Source organism: Bidens hawaiensis, unplaced genomic scaffold, assembly GCF_021521415.1.
Source record: "Bidens hawaiensis isolate Kalapana, Puna unplaced genomic scaffold, B.hawaiensis_p1.1 tig00031205_1, whole genome shotgun sequence".
NCBI lineage: Eukaryota > Viridiplantae > Streptophyta > Magnoliopsida > Asterales > Asteraceae > Bidens > Bidens hawaiensis.
Window position 1 is genome coordinate 29,242 of NW_027495259.1, and position 24,181 is coordinate 53,422.

Below are 24,181 nucleotides of genomic sequence, written 5' to 3' on the forward strand. Positions count from 1 at the left end.
GCAAGCTTGAATTTTGATGAGATAAAAATCGGTTTAGTTTAAAGAAAACATTAATAGGATTTTATGCTATGTCTTGAAATCAGAATTTGGACACAGAAACAGTGGATAACGAAGTTGAGATTTGGTCAACCCATTATGTTAGTGGATGGTACACTTCCAAGTTCCAAGCTACATTTTCTTTGTTGAAGATAGATAACTTTGGACATTAACACGGTTGATTTTGAAGGACATAGACACGTAGTTAGTTATTTATCAACATAACATTATAATAATGGCGTTCCCATGAAGTGGCATTTATATGATTTTTTTTAACTAAAAAATTACTACTTTTGCAACTTTAATAGTTTTAGATTTTTTTAATACATATGTTCAAGATAACGACGTAACGTGAGGTCAATGAGTTAGAAGCTTGAAGCTAGTCATAATATTACATGAAAACATAAAATTTGCTTTGGAACATCACATTTTGCATTAGATGTTTACATGCAACACCTATAATTCACAATTTCATAAAGATTGGTCATGTGAGTCCTCTCTACAAGTCTATCGTATGTAAAATGAACTTCCAAATGAAAATTCTAGCAAAAGTAAAAGGAATATTGTGTTTTGGCTTGCGGATGGACAAGATCAAAGATTCTAACGAGAACAAAATTGTAGTAATCTCGAGCTAAGAATAAGATCATAAGATGTGTAACAAGCTATATTTTCCTTTCTGAAGATAGCTAACGTGGATATTAACATGACTGATTTTGAAGGATGTACACACATAGTTAGTTATTTATCACTTAACATTATAATAGAAACTACAATCATTTAGTTAAAGATCATCCATCTTAACCACTTAGGCTGGAGATCTATATCACTCTCATTTTTCTTATAAATCCTACTTTATTTTTTATATGTTAAATGGGCAAATGTTAGTTATAAAATATTAAATTACACTATACAACACATATTAGGTTTTTAGTTTCTTAAAACTATTAAATAACATATTAGATAATACGGAAAAGATTTAAATGCATAGGCTCCTTATCCTACAAAGTGTACATGGTTCTTACGTGCCATAATTACATATGAAATAAAACAATTATGTATTGAAAAAAAATAACTATGCATGAAGAAAATAATGCAGCATATATTTTTCTTTTACTTGTTTACATTTATGACACCGCGTTTTTGTGGTCCTTTCTTATTACGCTTTATACGAATAAGAAGCTTTTGTACAATAGCATTCCCCTGGATAATATATGTGGGAGAGAGAATATATCGTTACTTTAACAGATTCATATTATATTTTATATTTTCCTTAACTCATCTCCTTTTGGAAAATATTTGAATATATAATATACATACACATGATTTATATTGAATCATTATTATATAGTAACTTTTATCCTCCATTTTACGGGTTGTTTTATATTATTTGTTTATAATATTTATATAATTTTTTTATTTTAATTTTATTTATTGTAAGAAAGCTAATAATATACATAGGATTTGATAATAAAAAAGTTTCATAAATAAATGAGATGTTATAACCCGGTTTAAAAGGTATCTGGGTTTGGTCAGACCAATGACCCGTTTCTCTCTCTCTCTTTCTCTCTCTTTTTTTTACTATAAGATTGTTTCTTAATTATAAATAATATCTTTTTTTTTTAAATTGATATTAATTTTTAGTATATCCCTATTTTATATTTATAGGATTTTCATATCAAATGTTTGATAAAATTAATTTTTAATTTAATGAGATATTATATCCCTTTTAAAGGCAATGTGAGTTTTGTGAGACCCATACCTGTGAATTCAGGTCAAAAAATGCATGACAAACCTTCATTTACAAGTAAAATAATTTGATGGCTTTAAAGGATGTGAGAAGCAACCAGAGAACTTTTAGTGTGTCGTTTATATATATTTACGATATACAACTAACTTTATATATATATGGACAAACTATATATTAATATAAATATGATCATGTGTTTCACTATTTAATGTCATGTGTATACTTAATACATCATTATCTAGCTATTAAACTAACAGACGTGATGATCTTCATGTAATTATGCCACAACTTAAATTCAAAGTAGGTATGCTTTTTAAGGCAGTATATATTAAAGAACCAAAAACTTTGCATTATCTATCAAGAAGCTAGAAATGCAAAAATACAAGCCAAGAAAATACACCCGATTACGTTATGACTTATGCCATCAAAATTGAAGTGACACCATCTAGATCAATCCAAGGTCTTGAAGCCGACCTCGGAACTTGATCCTCAGAAATCCCATCGTCTTGATTTCCTCTCCACCCAAACGATTACCGCCTTATTATTTGAGAATATTCATTCATTCCTAGCTTTCCAAATTGCCCTACACGTAATAAGAACCATCAATTGTATCATTTGTCTCCTCCATTGGTCACTTGAACTACCAACATTAATATTCATCTCTAGTTATGAAAGAATAAATTGGTGGTATGCCACACCAAGCACCGATGTATTGCTGAGTCACTGTCGAAATGTAGCAAGCCCTGAATAAGTGGCCCGTTGATTCCTCAACTTCTCCGCAAAGAGGACAAAGAACTAAAGGAATAGCTACTCTCCGAGTCAATATTCGACCCAATTTGTCCGCCAACCAAAAGATTAACTTTTAAAGGAAGCCATGAATTCCACCAAAGCAACCAACCCTACCTTATGGAATTACTCCTATTAAGCAAGATCTGGATAGTTTTAACATTAAATACACCCAACGAATTACCACACCAAATCCACTTATCTCTAATCGAAAAAACATTTAAGGAAACATTAAGCTGACCTGACCGAACAAGTTACAACAAATTTGAAGTTGATCCATGCCCAACAAGTTAAGCATTAACCTGATCCAACAAGTTGCAAGTTATGACAACTTTGAAGTAGGTATGCGTACATCATATTTGTAGCGATTGGCATATTGCCATATGTTTGAAGTTGATCCATTAATAACTAGGGCATCCATCATTGATTCACGTGGTGATGAAAAGTAACACCAGATTTTACACTTTCATGATGAGAAGATGATGATGGTGTCCCATTTGACCAAATCATCAAACTAGCTCCACCATAGTGTATGCCACAGCCCAACCTATAGCGAAAATGTCGGGGTACGAACCATTAATTCACAGCTCATAAGGTACTATCATCAATTTGAATATAATAATATGTAATTTATTTATTAAATTCAAATTTTCAATCAAGTACACCATATTCAAATAAATTACAAAACAATTCCAAAGAAAACAAATATCTCAAAGTAATAAAATCAAACAAAAAATAATATTTTGTTAATTTAACTTAAGGTTTCTTTAATTATTCTTTACCTTAGCTTCAAACCAACTGATAACTTGCATTGCGTACAAAATAATATAGATTTGTCAAAACGAAGTTGAGTGAGAAAATCGCTAGTTTTGATATAACAATAATATGTGAATAAATAAGCAAAACTGATATTGTGAGCATAAATCAATCAAACCATAAGCAAGTAGTTGGTGTCAGCAGACCATTGCCTAGCGAATCAGGTTTTGTCTACTATGAAGGTCGTATGATCATACTTAATGTGATTATGATGGACCTCTCCGAATGCGATATAGTAAACAAGTAAGCAGATAAGCAATTAGCATTTAACTGATCAACACACAATATTCAAGTTTTCTAGTTATGTATACATAATATAAAATACATGTAGGTACGCATAAGTCCTCAAAACAGTTGTTTAAATTAGGAATAAAATGAGGGGAATGATTTCTCACCTTGACGATTAAGCGAATAAACCGAGAGAAAGAATAAACGAGCAAAGTTAACACGACGAGTGATCTGACCCAAACAGATCTGAGAGTTATACAAAATAAAATAGAGTCAAAATCTAGAACAGAGCCGCTAGAATCAATCCAAATGGGTGTATAGAACTCCGGTTACGAGATTTTCAGTAATTAAGCGAGCTGATACTGACCATAACCCGAACTGCGAGTTGGGAGTCGGGTTTTGGTAAGTTGACTCAAAATTCAAAATAAATATAAAAGTCTTCTGGTCCGAAAGCTAGTTCCGACCAGAAGTGATAGAAATCGATTACTTAACTTTGTTGACAAATTTGCCCTTGAACGGGTCGGAGTCCAATTGACTTGGTAAATCCCCTCAATCTCTGAAATTGATTGAGGGTTATTGATTATTAAATAAAAATGAATGAAGTTGCAAAAGACAACTTGTTGGGAAAGTAACTACAACGATGAGCAATACTGAGTCAAAGGTCAGAAAACGTTAAAATCAACCGATAGTTTGTTCTTGATGATGAAAGCACTTGAATCTCTAATGTTAGACAAGGATTTTGGTGGAGGAAGAAAAAAGATAGAGTAGAAAAGGGTTTAGGATGCGTTTTTGATAAACTATGCAGATGTAGGATTAATTATTTTAGAAATTGCTCGATTAAGGTAACCGAATAACATAATTAAGATGAAATCGGCTCATAAAACACAGAAATTGATTCTTGTAGAATGGGAAAATGAATGTGGACATGTACCATGTCTAAAGGGGTTTTCTTGGAGCTAAAAACACGAGATTTGAACAAAAAATAAGCGATTTAGCATTAAATGAGAAACGAAAACAAAAATATGTTGTTCAGCACTACTTCGCGCTACGCGAAGTGCTGCTTTGCTCTACGCGAAGGGAGAGTTTCACCATATTTTGATTTTTGGCAGTTTTAGTCTCTGAAGTTCCAAAATGCATTTTTTATCCATTTTAAATGATTTTAAGAGTTACTAAGGGTTATTTGACATGATTGAAGGCTATGAAATTATAAACTAAGTTAAACACAACTAAATACTAGTAAATGCATGAATTTATTGATATGACATGATTGAAGGTTATGAAATTATAAACTAAGTTAAACACAACTAAATACTAGCAAATGCATGAATTTATTGATACAAAAATCCGAATTACATTCCCGAATCTGGTAACCAAATCCAAAAGGTTACAGTGTATTCGTCAACATTTCTACTTCCCAAGCTCAACTTTTTTTTTCTTGATTTAAGTTTAACTCATACGTTTTTAACATTTCATGTAGTTATGTAAGAGTTAATAACAGACTAGACATATATTTAGCATTGATATTGTAGTATAAGGACTTGATTGTGTAATGTCTCATATCTCATTAGGAGATTACGTTGTATTGATTATAAATATTATGAATGTAAAAGAGGTCGCAGACATTGAATTATTCAATCATGGTATCAAGAGATATCAAACCCTAGCCCTCCTATCTTCTCACCGTTGTCTCTTTTTTTCTTCAATAATCCCACACATCTATTGCTCCATCTACTATGTTATCAAGGACTCCAAACTCCACCTTGCCCTTACCATATGCCTCCACAGACACGAAAGAAGACGACCCGAAACCACCACCGTTTCTTGATTCTTGGGAACGGATTGATGCCATAGTGATACAATGGATCTATGGAACCATATCCAATGATCTACTTCTTACAATTCTAAAGAAAGATACATCGGCCTACCATGCATGGATGGCTCTTGCTAATTTGTAATGACAACAAAGCCACCCGTGCCGTCTACCTTAAAACTAAGTTCGCTAATACTCTCCTCGTATGCATGCGTACTGTCAAGAACTCAAGGTTGTTGCCAATCAACTTGTTAGCATGGATGCTTCTGTTTCCAACAATGATTTGATCATTCGGTTAATTATCAGGCTAAATGAGCAATATGAAGGCATCAGTTCAATCATTCAGAATACCGAATCCCTTTCCTCGTTTAACGCTGCTAGGTTAAAATTCACCATGGAAGAGAAAAAGAGGGCCCGCCGGAACCGCACTCCGTGCCACCACCAACAAATATAATACATCGGTCTAGTCTGAATACCACTCAGAACCAACATATGAGAGGGGTCGGGGACGGCGGACGTAATCGGGGGCGCGATGGCCGTGGACGTGGAAATTGGGGTCGAGGTCATGGTTTTGGGTACACTCGGGTCACAGCAACAATGGTTTTTCTTCTGGTTTGGCAAATAATTTTCGACAGAAAACATGGAGCCCAAACCCACCTTCTTTGATGCCACGAGCCCAACAATTTAATACTTCATGGCCCAATCCCCCATGTCCCTACCCCATGGCCCATGGTTCCTAGGCCTATCAATAATGCAGCCGGTATACTTGGGTCACGACCCACTCAAGCCTACTCAGCCGCTTATGCACCAACAAACATCAAGCAAGCACTCTACACCATGCGCCTAAACCCGACCGATCAAGGGAACATGGTCACCAGTTCAACTTCTCATATGACCAATAATCCAAGTAATTTCCATTCTTTATATAATAATGGTGTTTTACATAATATAATTTTTGTCAACAGCTCCACCATTCTAGTAAATGGATAAGGAGACCAATACCTACTACCTCCCTACCCACCCCTTAAATTAAACAATGTATTATATACCCCTAAATTAATCAAAAACTTTATCTTTGTCCGTCGCCTAACTGTTGATAATTGGGTTTCCATCGAAATTGATCCTTTGGTTATCTTGTGAAGGATTTTAAGACCCGGATCCCAATCCTTCGAGCTAACAACAGGGGTGATTCATATCCTCTGCTTCCATCAGAGTCTACTCAATACACATCACCTTCCACTTTTACAGCTATCTCTAATCAATTAGGGCATTAATGTTTGGGCCATCCCGGTCCAGCTTTATTACAATTTTTGAAATGTTCGAATGTTATTTCTTATACTAGATTGAATACTAAATTACCCTTTATGCCCTTTTATACATCTTCATATTTACCATTTGTCATTCTTGTGTTATTGGAAAGAGTACTAAATTACCCTTTATGCCCTCTTATATATCTTCATATTTACAATTTGTTATTATACATAGCGACCTTTGGACATCCCCCATTGTCACTATCGGAGGTCATCGCTATTACATTTTATTTTTAGACGATCTCACTATTTTTATAGGCATTCCCATTGGTTAAAAAATCACAAGTTTATTCCATCTTTTGCAACTTTTCCAAACAAATAGAGACACATTATGAAAGAAAAATCAAACACCTACAATGTGATAACGGTACAGAATACGCGAATTCATCATTTAAACAATATTGTGATCAACATAGTATGATGTTTCATCTCTCATGCCCTCACACATCACCCCAGAATGGCAAGGCGGAACGTAAAATCCGTTCAATAAATAACATGATTCGTACCCTTCTAGCCCAAGCCTCCCTTCCTCCAACTTATTGACACAATGCCCTTGACATGGCCACCTACCTCCTCAGCATTCTCCCTAGTGAAAACCATCAATTCAAGACCCCAACCGAAATCCTATATAATCGGTTACCATCCTACGAACACCTTCGTGTCTTTGGATCCTTATGCTATCCTCTCCACCCATCTCATCTCACTCACAAACTTGCTCATCGGTCTCATCCTTGTGTCTTCCTTAGTTATCCACCTAAACACTAGGGCTACAAATGCTTAGATCTCAAAACAAAACAAATAACTATTTCACGACATGTCGTATTTGATGAAATAATTTTTCTATTTGCCAAAAATCATCTCTCACTGAATCATATAGCTTCCTAAATACACCACCCCACCCTTGTGGTGTCAAACTTCTCCGGCCCAGCCCATTCCCACCCAAACCACTTCTACGGACTCTCTTACTTCCACCATGCCTTCCACCCCAGCCCATTGCACCACCTTGCATTCCATTCCTGCCCATCACACTTCAGACCACCCAACACCAAATGACCAACTAGACCCTACCTCAGCCCCATCCCCTACCTAAATAGCCCACACCACCTAAACACTCAGCCCTGCCTCCCCTATACACGATTACTCAACTCACTTCCCTTTCCTCTTTCACCTACCGCTATCGCCTCCAAAGTGTACCATGCGCCCCGCGACATGGATGGCATTGTTAAACCAAAGAAATCCTTCAATGTCTCGGTCGCCACTATCATTCCAATTCCCAAACCCGTCCCATGTCTTGTCCATCCTGGAATGGTGTAATGCTATGCACGACGAGTATAACGCACTAATTAAAAATGAGACACGGGAACTTGTCTCGGGGCATCCACAAATGAATGTAATACGAAGTATGTGGTTGCTTAAACATAAGTTCCATTCAAATGGAACCCTTAAGAGGTACAAAGCACGTTTAGTTTGTGATGGCAGGTCTCAACAGATTGGTATTGATTGTGAGGAGACTTTTAGTCTGGTAGTCAAACCGACCATGATTCGCACTGTATTATCCATGGCTCTTTCCCGGTCTTGGGCGGTTCATCATCTGGATGTCACTAACGCATTCCTGCATGGAAAATTGAATGAAACAGTTTATATGTATCAACCTATGGGATTTCTTAGAAATACTAATCTTGACTATGCATGTAAACTCAAAAATCCTTATACGGGCTCAAGCAAGCACCACAAGCATGGTACCAACGGTTCACAGATTATGTTCTGCACCTGGGGATTAGACAGAGTCAGTGTGACAACTCTCTGTTTTATTTACATCATGGCTCTCATAACGTGTATTTACTATTGTATGTTGACGACATTCTTCTCACATCCTCCTCTGAGGACCTTCATCAGCAACTATGCTCAGCCTAGCAACTGAATTCGCCATGAAAGACCTCGGGCAACTTAGAGGGTGTTTGTTTTTTTCACAAAAGATCTTCCTGGCCTCTTTTGTCTGCGCCTCGCAGACCACGCATAGAAGTTTGGGTTTGCAGACTGTTTGATTTTTGGAAGACATTACATTAAAAAAAGGTCCGCGGGCCCTCTTTTTCTTGCAGACATGGACCACTCACTTCTCTAATCATTTAACATCTTCTCAAGTTTCATTCTCCATCCATCAGACATAAACCCTAACCCCCTTTCTCTCAATTCCCGTCACCCCTACACCCTCCACCTCAGGTTCCTCTGCCGCCACCTCTCCCCCCCGGCCAGCCGCATCCTCCACCTCTCCGGCCAGCCACTGTCCTCCACCCCTCCTTCCTCTGCCGCCTGCTTCTTTCGCCAGAAATCAAGAATCTTAAATCGTATCTTGTCCATTATATATCAACAAGGTAAGAGTCTTTGTCCATTAACCTCAATACGTAAACCATATCTTGCTTGTCAAATACCTTTATTATTTGTTAACTACATACTAATTTATTGTCAATTACCTTACTATTTCTTGTCCATTGATAATTGATATCTTGTTTGTATCATCATTTTGTTTATGCTAGTTAAGAATTTTATTAGGTTTGATTTGTTTATGTTTAGGTTTGATTTCTTATATTGTAACAATTATTATTTTCTATCTTAGGATTATGAATATTATTGCACTGTTGTTTGACTATTATTTATATTTAGATGTTGAATGACTTTTTATTTAAATTTTAGCTTATTTAAAAATTTTTGTTTTATTTTAGCAGTCTGTAGACGTTAAAAAAAAGCAGTCTTCTTCTTGCAGACTGCAGAGGTTTGGTCCACCTCTTCTGCTACAGATGACTGCAGATATGGTATGCAGACTGCAGATATTTTATCTTTAAAAAAAACAGCACCTTCTTTCTTGGCATTTCAGTCACTCGAGCTGGTGACGCCATGTTTCTCTCACAGAATTCTTATGCCCATTACATTATTAAAATGGTCGGTATGCAAACGTACAAAACGACACTTACACCCGTGGATACTAATGGTAAACTCAGTGCCAACTTAGGAACCCCCTTTGAGGATTCAACACTTTATCAGATCATGGTCGGGGCTTTACAATATCTTACTTCTACTCGACCAGATATAAGGTACGCGGTTCAACAAGTTTGCATGCATATGCATGTTCCCCGATCCATATATTGGGATGCTTTAAAACGTATTTTACGATATGTTCAAGGAACCGTAGACTTCGGCCTCGCACTCGGTAAGACTGTTGCTCCATCTCTACTTGCATATACATATGCTGACAGGGCAGGTTTTTCAGAAAGCAGTTGGTCCACCTTGGCTTATTGTGTTTATTACGGGTCCAACATCATTTCTTGGTCTTCAAAGCCTTAACCGACTGTCTCTCGCTCTAGTTCCGAGGCCGAATACAGAGGAGTGGCAAATGTGGTTGCTGAGATATGTTGGCTTCATAACTTGCTTTTGGAACTTCATGTCCTCTATCACATGCTACTCTATTATATTGTGACAACGTCGGTGCTATATATCTTTCTAAAAACTCTGTTAATCATCAGCGCACAAAACATATTGAGCTAGGTGTTCACTTTGTTCATGAACAAGTACAACGGGGTCAGGTCTATATTCATCATGTTCCTTCTCCCTATCAAATTGCAGATATTTTTACCAAATGTCTACCTCGCGCTTTATTTGAAGATTTTCGTCCCAGTCTCAGCATACGGTCACTTTCCGCTTCAACTGCGGGGGTGTAATAGACTAGACATATATTTAGCATTGATTTTGTGGTATAAGAACTTGATTGTATAATATCCCATATCTCATTAGGAGACTATGTTGTATTGATTATAAATATTATGAATGTGAAAGAGGTGGCAGACATTGAAAACAATTATTCTATCAGTTAATTTCTTCAAGACATGGGTTCCTCTGGTAATCATTACATAAACATTCCATGTACTTGAAGTGATCTCAATATTTTATATAGGACTAATTCAATCAAAATTACACGACCATATGTTTTTTTCGCTACTCTGGAATGTGAACCTTTCAGTCATAGTTTCTCCATCAATATAACAAGACGTTTCATATTATTAAACTACGACTTCTTACCAATCAGCTAGCATGTAACACCCCAACCTTTGGCGTAATATGCTGGGGTGGAATATGTCGGGGCGGTACGTACAAATTGCTCACAAGCTCATGACACCATTAATGTGATAAATATAATTACTTCATTTCATCAAAATCACAAGTACATAATTTGGCACTAATCAAATAACAATACAGTAACTTTAAACATCATTATGATATGGTTCTAATAACCTAATGATCCAACTATCTAGTCTTCAATCCTCAAATTAAACTTTAACCTGCAGCACGCTTAAATAATATATATTGTCAACAGTAACGTTTGTGAGAATTCATAAAATTTTGCATAAGTATATAATATGAAAAGTGTAAAATTCACAAGTAAAGATGTAATGTCTCAATCATAAAGTAAAAAAGAAAAGTAAATACATGATATTCTTGTTCGCTTGAGATAAGTCAAATCTACTAAGGAAGCCTCGTTCGCCGAGCTACTTGGAGTATAGATAATGATAATGATATCGTCATTTATTAACAAAAGTTGAAAAATGGGCGGCGTAGGTACGTCCCGTCGAACCCTCCCACTTTGCGTTTGAGTATGTGAATGAGTCTCTTCCACCAACAAAAGCAATAAATAACTAGCACATAATCACATAATTTACAAGTAATATGAAACGAAACAAATACATACACACGTTTAATTTTAGTTTACAACATGAAACATGAAATAACAAATAAAAGCTTGTAACGTGCTACACCTCAAAACGCATAAAAGTTAAAAGGGGTTATGGAAAACTCACCCGTTAAATAAGCGAGACGAGCAAATAAGTGAAATGGCTTTGAGTGAGTGAACCGACAAAGTTTGGTACAATGAGTGACCTTAAATAAATAACTAGGATCAAAATGAGGTTGAGGAAAATAAGAAAAAGGCGTCTGACATGTTTGGTTTATAATTCTTAGAGGAAAAAGTTTGTTAAAAATATATTTTTTATTTTATGTTATTTTTATTAGTTGAAAGAAAAAAAAAGTTAATTATTTGGTTTTAGTTGATTCATTTTAGCCTCAAGAAAAGAGTAGTTTATAATAATAATTATTTAATCTAAATGGGCTGGGTTCGTTTCTGAATCGAACATTATTCAAGAAAACGATTTGAACAATTGGTTCATTTTTGGTCGAACACGAACTCGGTTTGTGTCTAACATATTTGAAATGGTAATTTGAGGTGAGATGATAGAAAAGCTTAGTCTTGTTTATTAGTATGCAAAAATTAGTATTTTTTTAACATAAATTTTTTAAAATCGAACATTAGACGGGCCGATTAACAAAGGATGATACGTCATCACGAATGTAAATTGGGTTTGACAATAAGATTATGACCAATTTGTGTTTCAGAAATAAAAACAAACATTACCCGACGATTGATTAATGAAGGAGTAAGACTTGAACAGTTTGAGTTTTAATAGTCAAACCATGGACTTGAACACCAAAAGAGAGCTAGAGCATGAGTGATAGTTAATTGGGTTGTGGTAAATGATTTGCAATGGTAAGGCATGAATTTATAGTGCACGAGTCGTTAATAACAATGCTTGACAGGATTAATTAGTTAAGCTAGTCTTTAGCCAAGTCTTAAGCAAGAGTTATTGATGAAATTAAATGGTGTGACCAAGAATTAATGAAAAGCAAAGATGTTATACATTTGAATATAGTCTAGGTGAATTAAAGATCTTCTAAACCAAGTCAAAAGACAAATCTTATGGGCAAAAATCATGGAATTGGTCAAAATAAATAAATATAGTTGAATGTCATGCAAAATATGAAATTAATCATAATTAGTGAAAGAATAATAGTTGAAATGTAATCAAAACATAAATGAATTGAATTGATCTTGACTTAAATTTAATGCTTGAGATAACAATATTAATAAAACATCATGAAAATCATAAACAACATAATGATCATATTCTATAAATTAACCGTCTTTAATAATAACTGAGGGTATGAATTACATCAAACATTTTAAACAGGTCGGGTTTCGGGTTTGAAAATTAACGAATGTTACATAGCACATAGGAGTGCCCTCTACTTGATCATATAAAGTGTTCCATACATCCATTATATTAGCAACATAAGGTGTCTAACCAACTTCGTCTTTAAGTGCACATCAAAAATACCTGTGATCAAATCGATAGGATTAAGCTTGTGTGAAGCTTTCCTCTAGGTGAGGGAAAACCAGCGATCCTATTGGAAACCCAGTAAAAATGGTTTTTCCATTCTTTCAAACAAGTAGGACCAACTTGCCCCCATGATGATTTATACTACAACAATCATCGGCACAGGAAAGCTAGTAGAACTGACGGAACAGAGAAACGATCAGAACATCGACATGCTCCAGACAAGTGACCTCAAAATGCCCTATTTCCTAAGAAGCAAGGGGAAATAGTTGTTCTATATCTATGGATAAAGCTCTCAAAACATCAAGAAAAAACTTACAAAGGGAAGCAGGATGTTGGTTTCACTAACAAAAATAGTCTTTTATGTTTATACATTTTTTCAGTAGTTATCCTTTAGCAAATTTAATGACAAAAAACATACTTTATGTTTCAAAACCGTATCACATCTTGTCCTTTGGTCCTAACGTAGTTAACTTTTTCTGTTAAATTTGATCATTTGCAAGGCACATGAGGGTGGTTTCAATATGCTTCGTATAGATGCACACCATATTGTTAGGGCAATCTATAGGGTTAGGAAGGGTTGTTTTCAATATATTCAGAATACCATACCTCTGTGTCACACCCTATTCCAGGGCCTAAGCGTGACTACCCAGTTGGTACCTGTTTCGTAAATATATCAGAGTAGCGGGTTCATTTTAGCGGAAGTCTTTTATATATAAAATATTATTTACATTGCAAAATTTCTCGGGAATTAAATACCCAAGTTTTCGGTTACAAAATATTTTTGTATTATTGTTACAAGGATTGTATTTGAAAAATGAGCCATCTTGAGCGATCTTCTATCTTCATGACTCCTAATCCTTGTCTATCATTACCAGCACTTAATTACCTGTAAGGGTTGAAAAAACACGTCAGTTATGTGCTGGTGAAACAATGACGCGATAAAACAGTTTATAACAGTGTTAAATACAAACATAGTTTTCTGTTTCACAATCTTAGCATGAACGCTATCATTCCCGGGATTTGTACCACTGCCCTACACATACAATTCAAAGGTTCCCCGAGTAAATAGCCCCTGTTTGGAGACAGTTTTCCCCTAGGCTTTGTAATCCTGCTGGAGAACTGGTTATGACTGACTTGGTTTTGTATGCCAATTGTCAGTTATGTATGGATCCAGACACATGTGTATTCGGTATGAGTTGCTTTCTATTATCTATTTTGTATTGTAACAATTTTAGAGACAAGTTATCTCATGCAAACATCTATCAGACTCTTTGCAATAAACAACCTGTTTACTACAAGAGTAAAATCAGTTCAATTGGCAAAAGGTTTAACATATTCACCTGTTGTTGTCAGTTCGGTGATGTCAGAACCTTTTTCCTTTTAGTATGCTATTAACCTATATTTGTAATAGGCTTGTATAAGTACCTTGATGGTGTTTCTTGATAATCAGCAGACTTTAAGTCCGATTCAGTTCAGCAGACCTTAAGTCTGACCTAACCTTAGTTTAGTTATAGTCGTTTAATGAAAATATACTTTGTATTTACATATGACGTTTGGGATAACATGCTTTGGCCTAATAGGTTCTATCACGTTGGCAAACTTCTCAAGGTAAGTAAACGGGTCCCTTGGTTGATTAGGATTTGTACGAATTACTTACCTTTGGCAAGAAGAGTCTACTAATGATATCCCCCTTCCAGTTACTACATGCCCGTTAAAATATATAGTTTTGATAACATTACTTCTTGTGAAAGTAACGTAATTATTTTAGTAAAACATTATTTCGAAAATCAATTAAGTTTAACGACTATACCCTTAACTAAGTTCCAATTAACTATGTAATAAAGTAACTATAGCATAATTTCTACCTTAGTCGGCTACTCGAAAATAGGAACTAGAAAAGATTGGGAGCTCGTCGGTTAGTGCTTCATTTAATAAGGGTTGTTAGCAGCGCTTCAGAAATTCGTCTCTTGATTAAAACTCACGAGAACAAGCCCTCGGAACGTCGGAAAACCCTTGGCACATATTCCTAGGTTAACTATGTGAAAAGTGAAGTGAAATGGGATGAATTGAATCAAACCCGTAGCTGTCCTTTTATAGCAAGATTTTTGCCATCTTCGCGTCACGCGAACCACCTTTGCGCCGCAATTTTACACGTGGCCTGTCTCGTGATGCCACGTGCTGACACGTAGTGAGACACGTGGATTAGATTACTTAATAGTGTTTCGCATCGCGCGAAGGAACCCTTTGCGTCGCGCAAAAGAGCTACTTTTTTGAATTGTGTGCCAGCTACTTCACGTAGCGTGAAGTAGATTCAGATCATCTTCGCGTCGCGCGAAGATTCATGAAAACCTGAATTTTCACTTTTAGTCCCTAAACTTTCAAAATTTTATATTTTTAGCCTAAAATTAGATGGGGTATTTTCACGGTGTTACATCCTCCCCACCTTTAGAAAAGTCTCGTCCTCGAGATTTATGTGAAGAGATGTGGGTATTTTCTTTTGATCTCAGATTCATGTTCCCAAATGAATTCTGGACCACATCGGAAATTCCATCTAACTTTTACCAATTTCAGTCTTTTACATTTAAGGAACTTGGATTGACTGTCCTCGATTTTTGTAGGTTCTTCTACAAACTTAATTTTTTCATTTACTTGCACGTCTTTCAAAGGCATTGCAAGTGTTTCATCAGCTAAACATTTGCGCAGATTTGATAAGTGAAACACATTGTGAATTCCTTGCATGTCTTCTGGTAGCTCTAATCGATAAGCTACATGACCTATTATTTCAATTATTTTGAATGGTCCACCAAATCATGGACTTAACTTTCCTTTCTTTCCAAAACGGACAACACCTTTCCAAGGTGATACTTTGAGCAACACTTTATCTCCTTCTTTAAATTCCAACAGTTTTCGACGTATATCAGCATAACTCTTTTGTCTATATTGTGTTGCTTTGAATCGTTCTCGAATTTGAATCACCTGATCAGTCGTTCTTTGGACAATTTCAGGTCCTGATAATTGATTATCTCCAATCTTGGACCATATAATGCTTCAGGTTCTGCACTTTCGTCCATATAATGCTTCATATGGTGCCATTTGAATACTTGTGTGATGATTGTTATTGTATGAAAATTCCATTAAAGGTAGGTGGGTATCCCAACTACCATCTAAGTCTATAACACAAGCACGAAGCATGTCTTCCAGTGTTTGAATTGTCCTTTCACTTTGTCCGTCCATTTGCGGGTGATATGTTGTACTTAAGTTTAATTGCGTACCCATCGCTCTTTGAAAACTTCTCCAAAAGTTGGAGGTGAAATGACTGTCTCTATCATAAATGATGGATAATGGTACACCGTCTAATGATATAATATTTTCTACATACAGTTGTGCTAATTTATCCATGCTGAACGATTCTTGGATTGGAATGAAATGAGCAGATTTAGTTAGTCTATCAACAATAACCCAGATTGCATTATTTTGACGAGAAGTCTTTGGTAAATTCATGAAGAAATCCATAGTTATCATATCTCATTTCCAGATTGGTATCTCGGGTTGTTGTAATAAACCTACCGGCTTTTGATGCTCCGTCTTGACTTTTGAACATGTTAGACATTTGGTGACATACAAGGAAATTTCCTTTATCATTACGATCCACCAGTAATCATCCTTTGAGGTTATGATACATCTTATCACTTTCAAGATGCATCATATATTTCGACTTATGTGCTTATTCTAAAATTTTCTCTCGTAAACTCCCAACCATTGGTACCCAGATTCTTTTTCCTAACCTGAGTATTTCATCATTGCCTTTAACCAATTGATCTATGGTACCATTTTCTTTTTCAGCCTTGATATTATCTTCTTATAGTGCCAACTTTTGAGCTTTTTTAATTTCCGTAGGTAGATCAGTTTTAAGTTCCAATCTCAAGGCTCGAACTTTTTTTTGGCTTGTCATGCTCTTTTCTACTTAAAGCATCAGCCACAACATTGGCTTTTCGTTCATGGTAGACGATTTCGCAATCATAGTCGTTAAGTGATGGTTGGGTAAAAGTTAGTTATTATTATATATTAATTAGTTATATTTAGGTAAATAAATGAGTGAACATTGGTACTTCAAGCGTTATTATGTGTTTTCAGGGACTTGGAAGTTAAGGAGTTTATCGGGGATATATACGAGCTTGGAACGAAGATTTAGAGTGAGAGATTGGAAGTGCACACATCACGAGGCAGTAAAGAGAAGAGAATAATTATTTTGGTTATTCTGCATCTTCGCGTGACGCAAAGATGCTTGATAGACAACTTCGCGAGACGCGAAGTTGCAACATTCTGAGCCCGACTATTTTGTACTTCATGCGACGCGAATCGCCTTAAAACTGAAAAAATGTAGGTTTTTCCCTATATGAACCCATTAACCTCACCATTCGGATTATCACGACTTCCAGAGGCAGGAGGGGTTCTAGGGAGATTTTCCATCATTGCAAGACTTTCGATTACTTCCGGGTTTGCATGTTCATCAAAGATAAGTATTTTGCATAATATGTCAATGTTCGGCTAAACCTTCGTGTTTATTCTAGGTTAAGGTTTTGTGTAATTCTCCTTAAGACCAGATTCATTGTGCTTAATGTTATGAACTTGATTTAGTTTATTTCATTTATCTTGTTCAATTGTTGCTTGGTTGTTTAAACTATTTGTGTTTGCGATTATTGATTAGTACATCACTTGTTTGGTTTTGTTCATCAACACTTAGGGTTAGAGGTGCACAAACCGGGTATTCTTTGGAACCGGAACCGGGTATAGTCAACAAAAGTGAAAATCGGGTCCGGGTAGGAACCAGTTCCGGGTATAGTCGGGTATTATTTGACCGGGTTTTGACCAGTTCCGTCGGGTTTTTTTTTGGGTTTCGGGTAGGGTACAACCGGGTTTTGACCAGGTATTGGTGGAACCAGTTCCACCGGTTCCGGTTCCAGTTTCAGAGGGAAACCCAAGACCCGGTCCATACCCGTGGGTAGGGTGTGGACCGGGTCCGGTTCCGGGTAGGAATCACCGGGTCGGGTCCGGACTTGGTTTTTTTGTGCACCTCTACTTAGGGTTAGTCTCTTGTGTCATTGAACTATTAATCATCAACTATTGTCACTTAATTAGCTTTCATAAAACATAAAATGGTAATTGTGTAGATCGAGTTCAATTGTGTCAACAATTTGGTTAGGGTATTGTTTGTCATCACAATCAAGCTAATAGGTCTAGTAATTACTTCGCAATCAAGATAAGTGAATCTGGGATTAGGTTGAAGAACACATTACCCGAGCCTAGAATGAATACTTTTCATTAATATTGTTTACAAACTGTTTTAAAGTAATCATTTAGTTTTAATTACTCTTTTTTCTAAAATTGCTTGACATCGACTGTCTGCCTTAATTTAATAATTAATTTAGTTATATTAAATTAGCACTTTCCTTGAGTTCCTATGGAGACGACCTTACTTACCCGTACTTATTATAGGTATTTAAGTATTTAAAATTGATTGTTTGAGTAGACCACGACAGCCTAAGTAAAAATGGCGTCGTTGTAGGGGACTCAACGCGCTTAGTGCTAGTTTAGTTTAGTTTAAATTAGCGTAATTTTGTTTAAATTTTAGTTTATTTTCTTTTCTTCGTTGATTTTACGCGGGGTGTGCTTGTTTGGTGTGTTCAGTTAATCTTCTAGGTTGATGCATACGAGATTTTCCCGAGACAAGGGGGTGTTGCAGTTTGATCTAGAAATTGAGAAAGCTGTGAGTAGAAACCGAGAAAATCAAAGAAAAGGTGAATCCTCGAGGCCGAAAGAAGAAGATATGAATCATCAAGAGAATAACCCTTACTCAGTCCCCCCTGTGTTTCAACCCGACAATCTTAACCCACCGCATAATAAAAAACAACCCGTTCCACAAAACATTCCACAAAATCCTCCACTCCATGACTTACCACCACTCAACCAATACATTAACCAAAACCAAAACCGTAGAGCCCAGAGACAGTACCAAATGAGAGATGATCATTCCATAAGTTCTGAGTCACCAAACAATCGGGGTCGAGTTTGAATATGAAAGGGTAGCTAATCGGTGAAGGTTATTCGATGAGTTTGATGAGTTTGAGGATGAAGAAGAGATGGAAGATGCTCAAGGGGGTCGGTATTATATAAGACAACAACAACAACCCCCCGAAACTGAACACCCGAGCCCGTTCAACCACCGAGAAACCGCCGATACCAAAGAAGAGAAGAGATTCCCGAGCCGCAATTTCCAGAGTAAAAGTTCGACGATGGGTTCCTGAGGGCATTTGTTCTACCGCTCGTTCGGGGAGTTCAAAGTAACTTCATTCCACAAGTGGCCACGAACCCGCTTCCTATTGTAATCCTAGTTAGAGAAGGAAGAACGTTTTCGGAGAGACAAAGTAACCTAACCGGGATGCCTACTTTTCATGGGAAGGCAACTAAAGAACCATACTTGCACTTGAGGGAGTTTAATGCTATTTTTGCCACTATCTCAAGTCAAGGGTTCACTGCTGATGAAGTCAAGGTAGTGGTTTTGCAGTTCAGTCTCAAAGATCTAGCGAAGCAGTGGTTCCTATCTTTACCATAAGCAAGTATTTACATGTGGCAAGATCTGGCTCAGCAGTTTCTGGACGAGTATTACACACCATAAAGAACATCCGAGGCCCGAACTTTGATTAGAAATTTTCAGCAAGGGTCGGGCGAAACATTCCGTGAACCTTTCATGAGATTCAAGAGGTTATTGGGGATCTTTCCTCATCTTGGGATAGCGTGTGGGAGTTGATAAAAGCGTTTCATGATGGGTTGTCGAGCGACGATGTGAGTGATCTTCAATCGACCACAAATGGGTCGTTTTTGACTAATGATGAGAATGAAGATTGGCAACATTTAGAGTGGCATGCAATGAACTCGAAGAGACAAGCTCAGTCGAACCGCAAGATTAAAAGAGCGGTTGTGAAAGCCGTGGATAGCGGTGAGTTGAATGATCGTATGGCTAGGTTGAAAAGGAAGTTGGATCAGTTGATGGGTGTGGATACGAAGGAGAAAGGCAAGTCGGGAAAAGCGTATCCCGTTTGTGAGGGTTGTGGTGGAATAGGCCATGTTGTGGCGAGCTGTGGAGTTATAATGGAGGACGAAGATAAAGAAGAAGAGGAGGGGAATTTTGTTGCTGGTGAGAAAAGGTACAGCAATGGTAACATGAATTTGAATACTTATCACCCGGGCCTCCGAAACCACCCTAATTTCAGTTATGGAAACCTGAACACGCTACAGAAACCCGAACTTTCAAGGTAATTCCCAAAACGCAGGTTATCAGTCAAATCAGCACCAATATGGGAACGAAAGGGGTAGCGGTCAAAGCGGGTATAATCAAAGAGAGTCGGGAGGTAAAAACAAGAATTATCAGAAGAGTTATCAACAGGGTCAGCAAAGACAAGGGGCGGTTCAAGGGCAAGAAAGTTCTTCGGGAAAAAAGGAAGAGTCGAATAAGGATGTGATGGACTTTCTGAAGTAGATGAAGACAGATTGGGAGCCTCGGAATAAAAGCGTAAATCAAAGATTTGAGCTCCAAGAGAAAACCAATGCTGCTAGGGACAAACAGGTGAGTCAGCTTGCTGAAGAAGTGGCTAGTTTGAAGAGAAATCCATCCAAGTTACCAAGTGATACCTTGAAGAACCCGAGCAATCAGAGTATCAGCTATTTGAACGGTAAAAATGCCCATGTCAACCAGGTACGTACCCTTAGGAGTGGAAAGGTATGATAATAGGGTAGCTCCACCACCTTTTGTTGAAGGTGTGGTGGAGGACTTAGGGGAAGATGGGAAGGGTGACGATGAGGTTGAAATTGAACCGAAAAATAAACCAAGATAGATAAATAAAATTAAAATTGAATCAGAAACTAAAACGGGAACACCAACCGCCAAGGATACGGGCTCAACGAGTAAAACTGTTTCGTTTCCTCGGGCATTGGTGAAACCCGAGACCTCATCGGCACTATAAAAGAGGGGCCCATAACAGGAGGAAATGTGGGAAATATTCAAACAAGTTAAAATCAATTTACCCCTCATAGATGTAATTAAACAAGTCCCTGTATATGCTAAATATTTAAAAGACTTGTGCACTCATAACCAAACTCATAAGTTGCCCAAACAAGTTGATTTAACTGCAAATGTGAGTTCGGTTTTGACGGGTATCCTCCCACCCAAGCTAAAAGATCCGGGAACGCCAATTATACCCATTCAAGTGGGCGATTTTAAAATGAATAGGGTGTTGTTAGATCTTGGAGCTGGGGTGAGTATTCTCCCAGGAAGCTTGTATGAGCAATATGACTTTCGTCCACATAGAAAAGCCGACACCACCGTGGTGTTGGCCAATTTCACGCTCAAGCTTCCTAGGGGAATTGTGACCGATGTGATTGTGATGATAGTAGATTTTTATTACCCGGTTAACTTCCTGGTTCTAGACTACATGACTGTTAACCCAAAACGACAATCGAACGTGATTTTTGGTCGGCCTTTTTTGGCCACCGCGAATGCTTTAATTAACTGTTGAACCGGGGTAGTGGACATGGCTTTTGGTAATAAGAATCTTAGGCTTAATGTGTTTTCAAATGTGTCTAACCCTCTGGTGAGTGACGAATGCTTCGCGGCTGAAGTCATTAACGGGTTGAACCCTCACGAAAGTGAGGAAGATGCCACAGAAGAGTGTGCTATTTGTTGCAGGGAAACAGTTGAGCATGCATTGCAACTACAAGAAGAAGAAGAGGCGGTAGAGTTATATGCTGCGATATTGGGAAACCGTCATGGTCTCAGCAGGTAGAGAGGTTGCTCGACACTATTGATTCGAAGTTGAGACCATCGTTGGAGAGTCCGTCGGCTGTGGAGTTAAAGGAGCTCTCGAGACAACTTAAATATGTGTTCTTAGGAGAGGGAGAGACTTTACCCGCCATCGTCGCCGCGAATTTGGAAGAGGATCAAGAGAAGGCATTGGTGGAAGTCTTGAAAGAGCATAAGGCGGCAATTGGTTGGACGATAGTAGATTTGAGAGGCATCAATCCATCCATTGTCATGCATAAGATCATCATTGATCCCGAGGCAAAACCCGCTCATGATGCACAAAAAAGGTTGAATCCAAACATGTGGGCATCATTTTCCCGATCTCAGATAGCACGTGGGTAAGTCCAATACAAACGGTTCCGAAGAAGGCGAGTATTCAGATAACCCGTAATGAAAAAGGGGAGGAAATTGCCACCCGACGGGTAACCGGGTGGCGGATTTGTGTTGATTATAGAAAATTAAATGTGCCAACATCCAAAGATCATTTTCCCTTGCCGTTTATTGACCAAATCATCGAGAAACTTACAGGTCAGATATTTTATTGCTTTTTAGATGGCTATTCGGGGTACAATCAGATTGCTATCCACCTCGATGACCAACATAAGACCACTTTCACATGCCCATACGGCACTTTCGCATTTAGGAAAATGCCTTTTGGCTTGTGTAATGCCCTGGCCACCTTTCAAAGGTGTATGATGAGTATCGTTTCAGATATGGTCGGGGATTCAGTTGAAATTTTTATGGACGGTTTTTTGATTTTTTGATTCAGTTGAAATTTTTGATTCAGTTGAAAAATACTTAAATGAATTAACTAAGGTTTTAAAAAGATGTGTGGAAACGAATTTGGTCTTAAGTTGGGAAAAAAGCCACTTTATGGTGCAAGAGGGGACGGTTTTGGGACATGTCATCTCAAGTAGGGGGATTGAGGTTGACCGGGCGAAAATCCAAGTCATATCTAATTTACCACCACCTACTAATATAAAAGGGCTTTTTTGGGTCGTGCCGGTTTTTACCGACGGCTCATTAAGAATTTTAGTGTCATATCTAAACCTTTGTGTAATATGCTTTTAAAAGATGTGCCGTTTTAACGAAGAATGTCCTAAAGCTTTTGATGTCCTAGAACAAATTGGTTGAAGCCCCGATCTTGTTGTCACCTGATTGGTCACTTCCATTTGAGATCATGTGCGACGCAAGTGACTATGCGGTCGGGGCCGTTTTGGGTCAACGGGTGGATAAGAAGCCCGTGGCCATATACTACGCGAGCAAAACCCTTTCCGATGCTCAAATTAATTACACCACTACGGAAAAGGAGTTGCTCATGGTAATGTATGCACTTGATAAGTTTTGGTCTTACATTTGGGGGAGCAAGGTTATTGTTTTCTCATATCACAGCGCGATCAAGTACTTGATGGAGAAGAAGGATGCGAAGCCGCACTTGATCATGTGGATTTTACTGATGTGGAGATACGTGACAGGAAAGGAAGCGAGACCGTGGTAGCGGATCATTTGTCGAGACTTGTAGGACAAAAAGAGGAGGAGAAAGACGAGAGGGCCATCAATGAGTCCTTTCCGGACGAGCAATTGTTTTCTATTTCAACTTTGCCATGGTATGCTGACATTATTAATTTTCATGTTGCAAATACAATTCCGAAATTTTGGCCAAGAAAGAAGAAGCAGCATTTCCTCTCTCAGGTGAAATACTATGTGTGGGAAGATCCGGATTTGATCAAGGTTGGTGCGGACCAAGTGATGAGGCTTTGCATACCGGAGGAAGAAGTTCAGAGTGTCTTGTATCATGCTCACTCATCAGCTTGTGGAGGCCATTTCAGCGGCCAGATGTAACTTCCGTAATTTTCCGACAAAAGGTTTAACCTTGTAGTGTTGTGTGCATCTTTCGGGCTTGACCCGGCATTCTTCCAAGAGCTCCTTGCCACCCTCGTAAACGTATTTTACTTAACTTTTCTAACAAGTTCAACGATTAGTAAAGTGGAGGGGCCAGAATGTTATTTTATTATTATATTTTATATATAAAAAAAACTAAACCCTAACCCTAACCATCTAGGCCGATCGGCGCCCCCCCCTCCCCCTCTCTTCTCGATTTTCGTGCAAGACCAGCCCATCTCCGGCCATCCAAAGTTCAATTCCAGGTCGTTATTAAGCGTCTACAACTCTTTTTCACCTTAATTGATCATATTAACGCACTTATTGGTCGTTAGGGTTGAGTTTTGATTATAACAATTTCTGACTGGTTCGTACTCATTTATTGTAGGGCCTGTAACATAATGATAATCCATTGTTTTTGATCGATTCTCCTTTCCATGATGTTCTACTTTGAGTCTAGTTTCCAGAAAGGTATAATACGTAATTTTT

General features: G+C 37.5%; 1 protein-coding gene across 1 annotated transcript; it reads left to right on the forward strand.

Moving 5' to 3' along the window:
- The first annotated feature begins 21,542 nt into the window (after window positions 1-21,542).
- LOC143581837 (uncharacterized) lies at window positions 21,543-23,653 on the forward strand. Its single transcript, XM_077064521.1, has 5 exons — window positions 21,543-21,780; window positions 21,900-22,149; window positions 22,639-22,816; window positions 22,932-23,132; window positions 23,204-23,653. Exons 1-5 carry the CDS (start codon window positions 21,543-21,545, stop codon window positions 23,651-23,653), a joined length of 1,317 nt encoding a protein of 438 aa, XP_076920636.1.
- The last annotated feature ends 528 nt before the right edge of the window (window positions 23,654-24,181 follow it).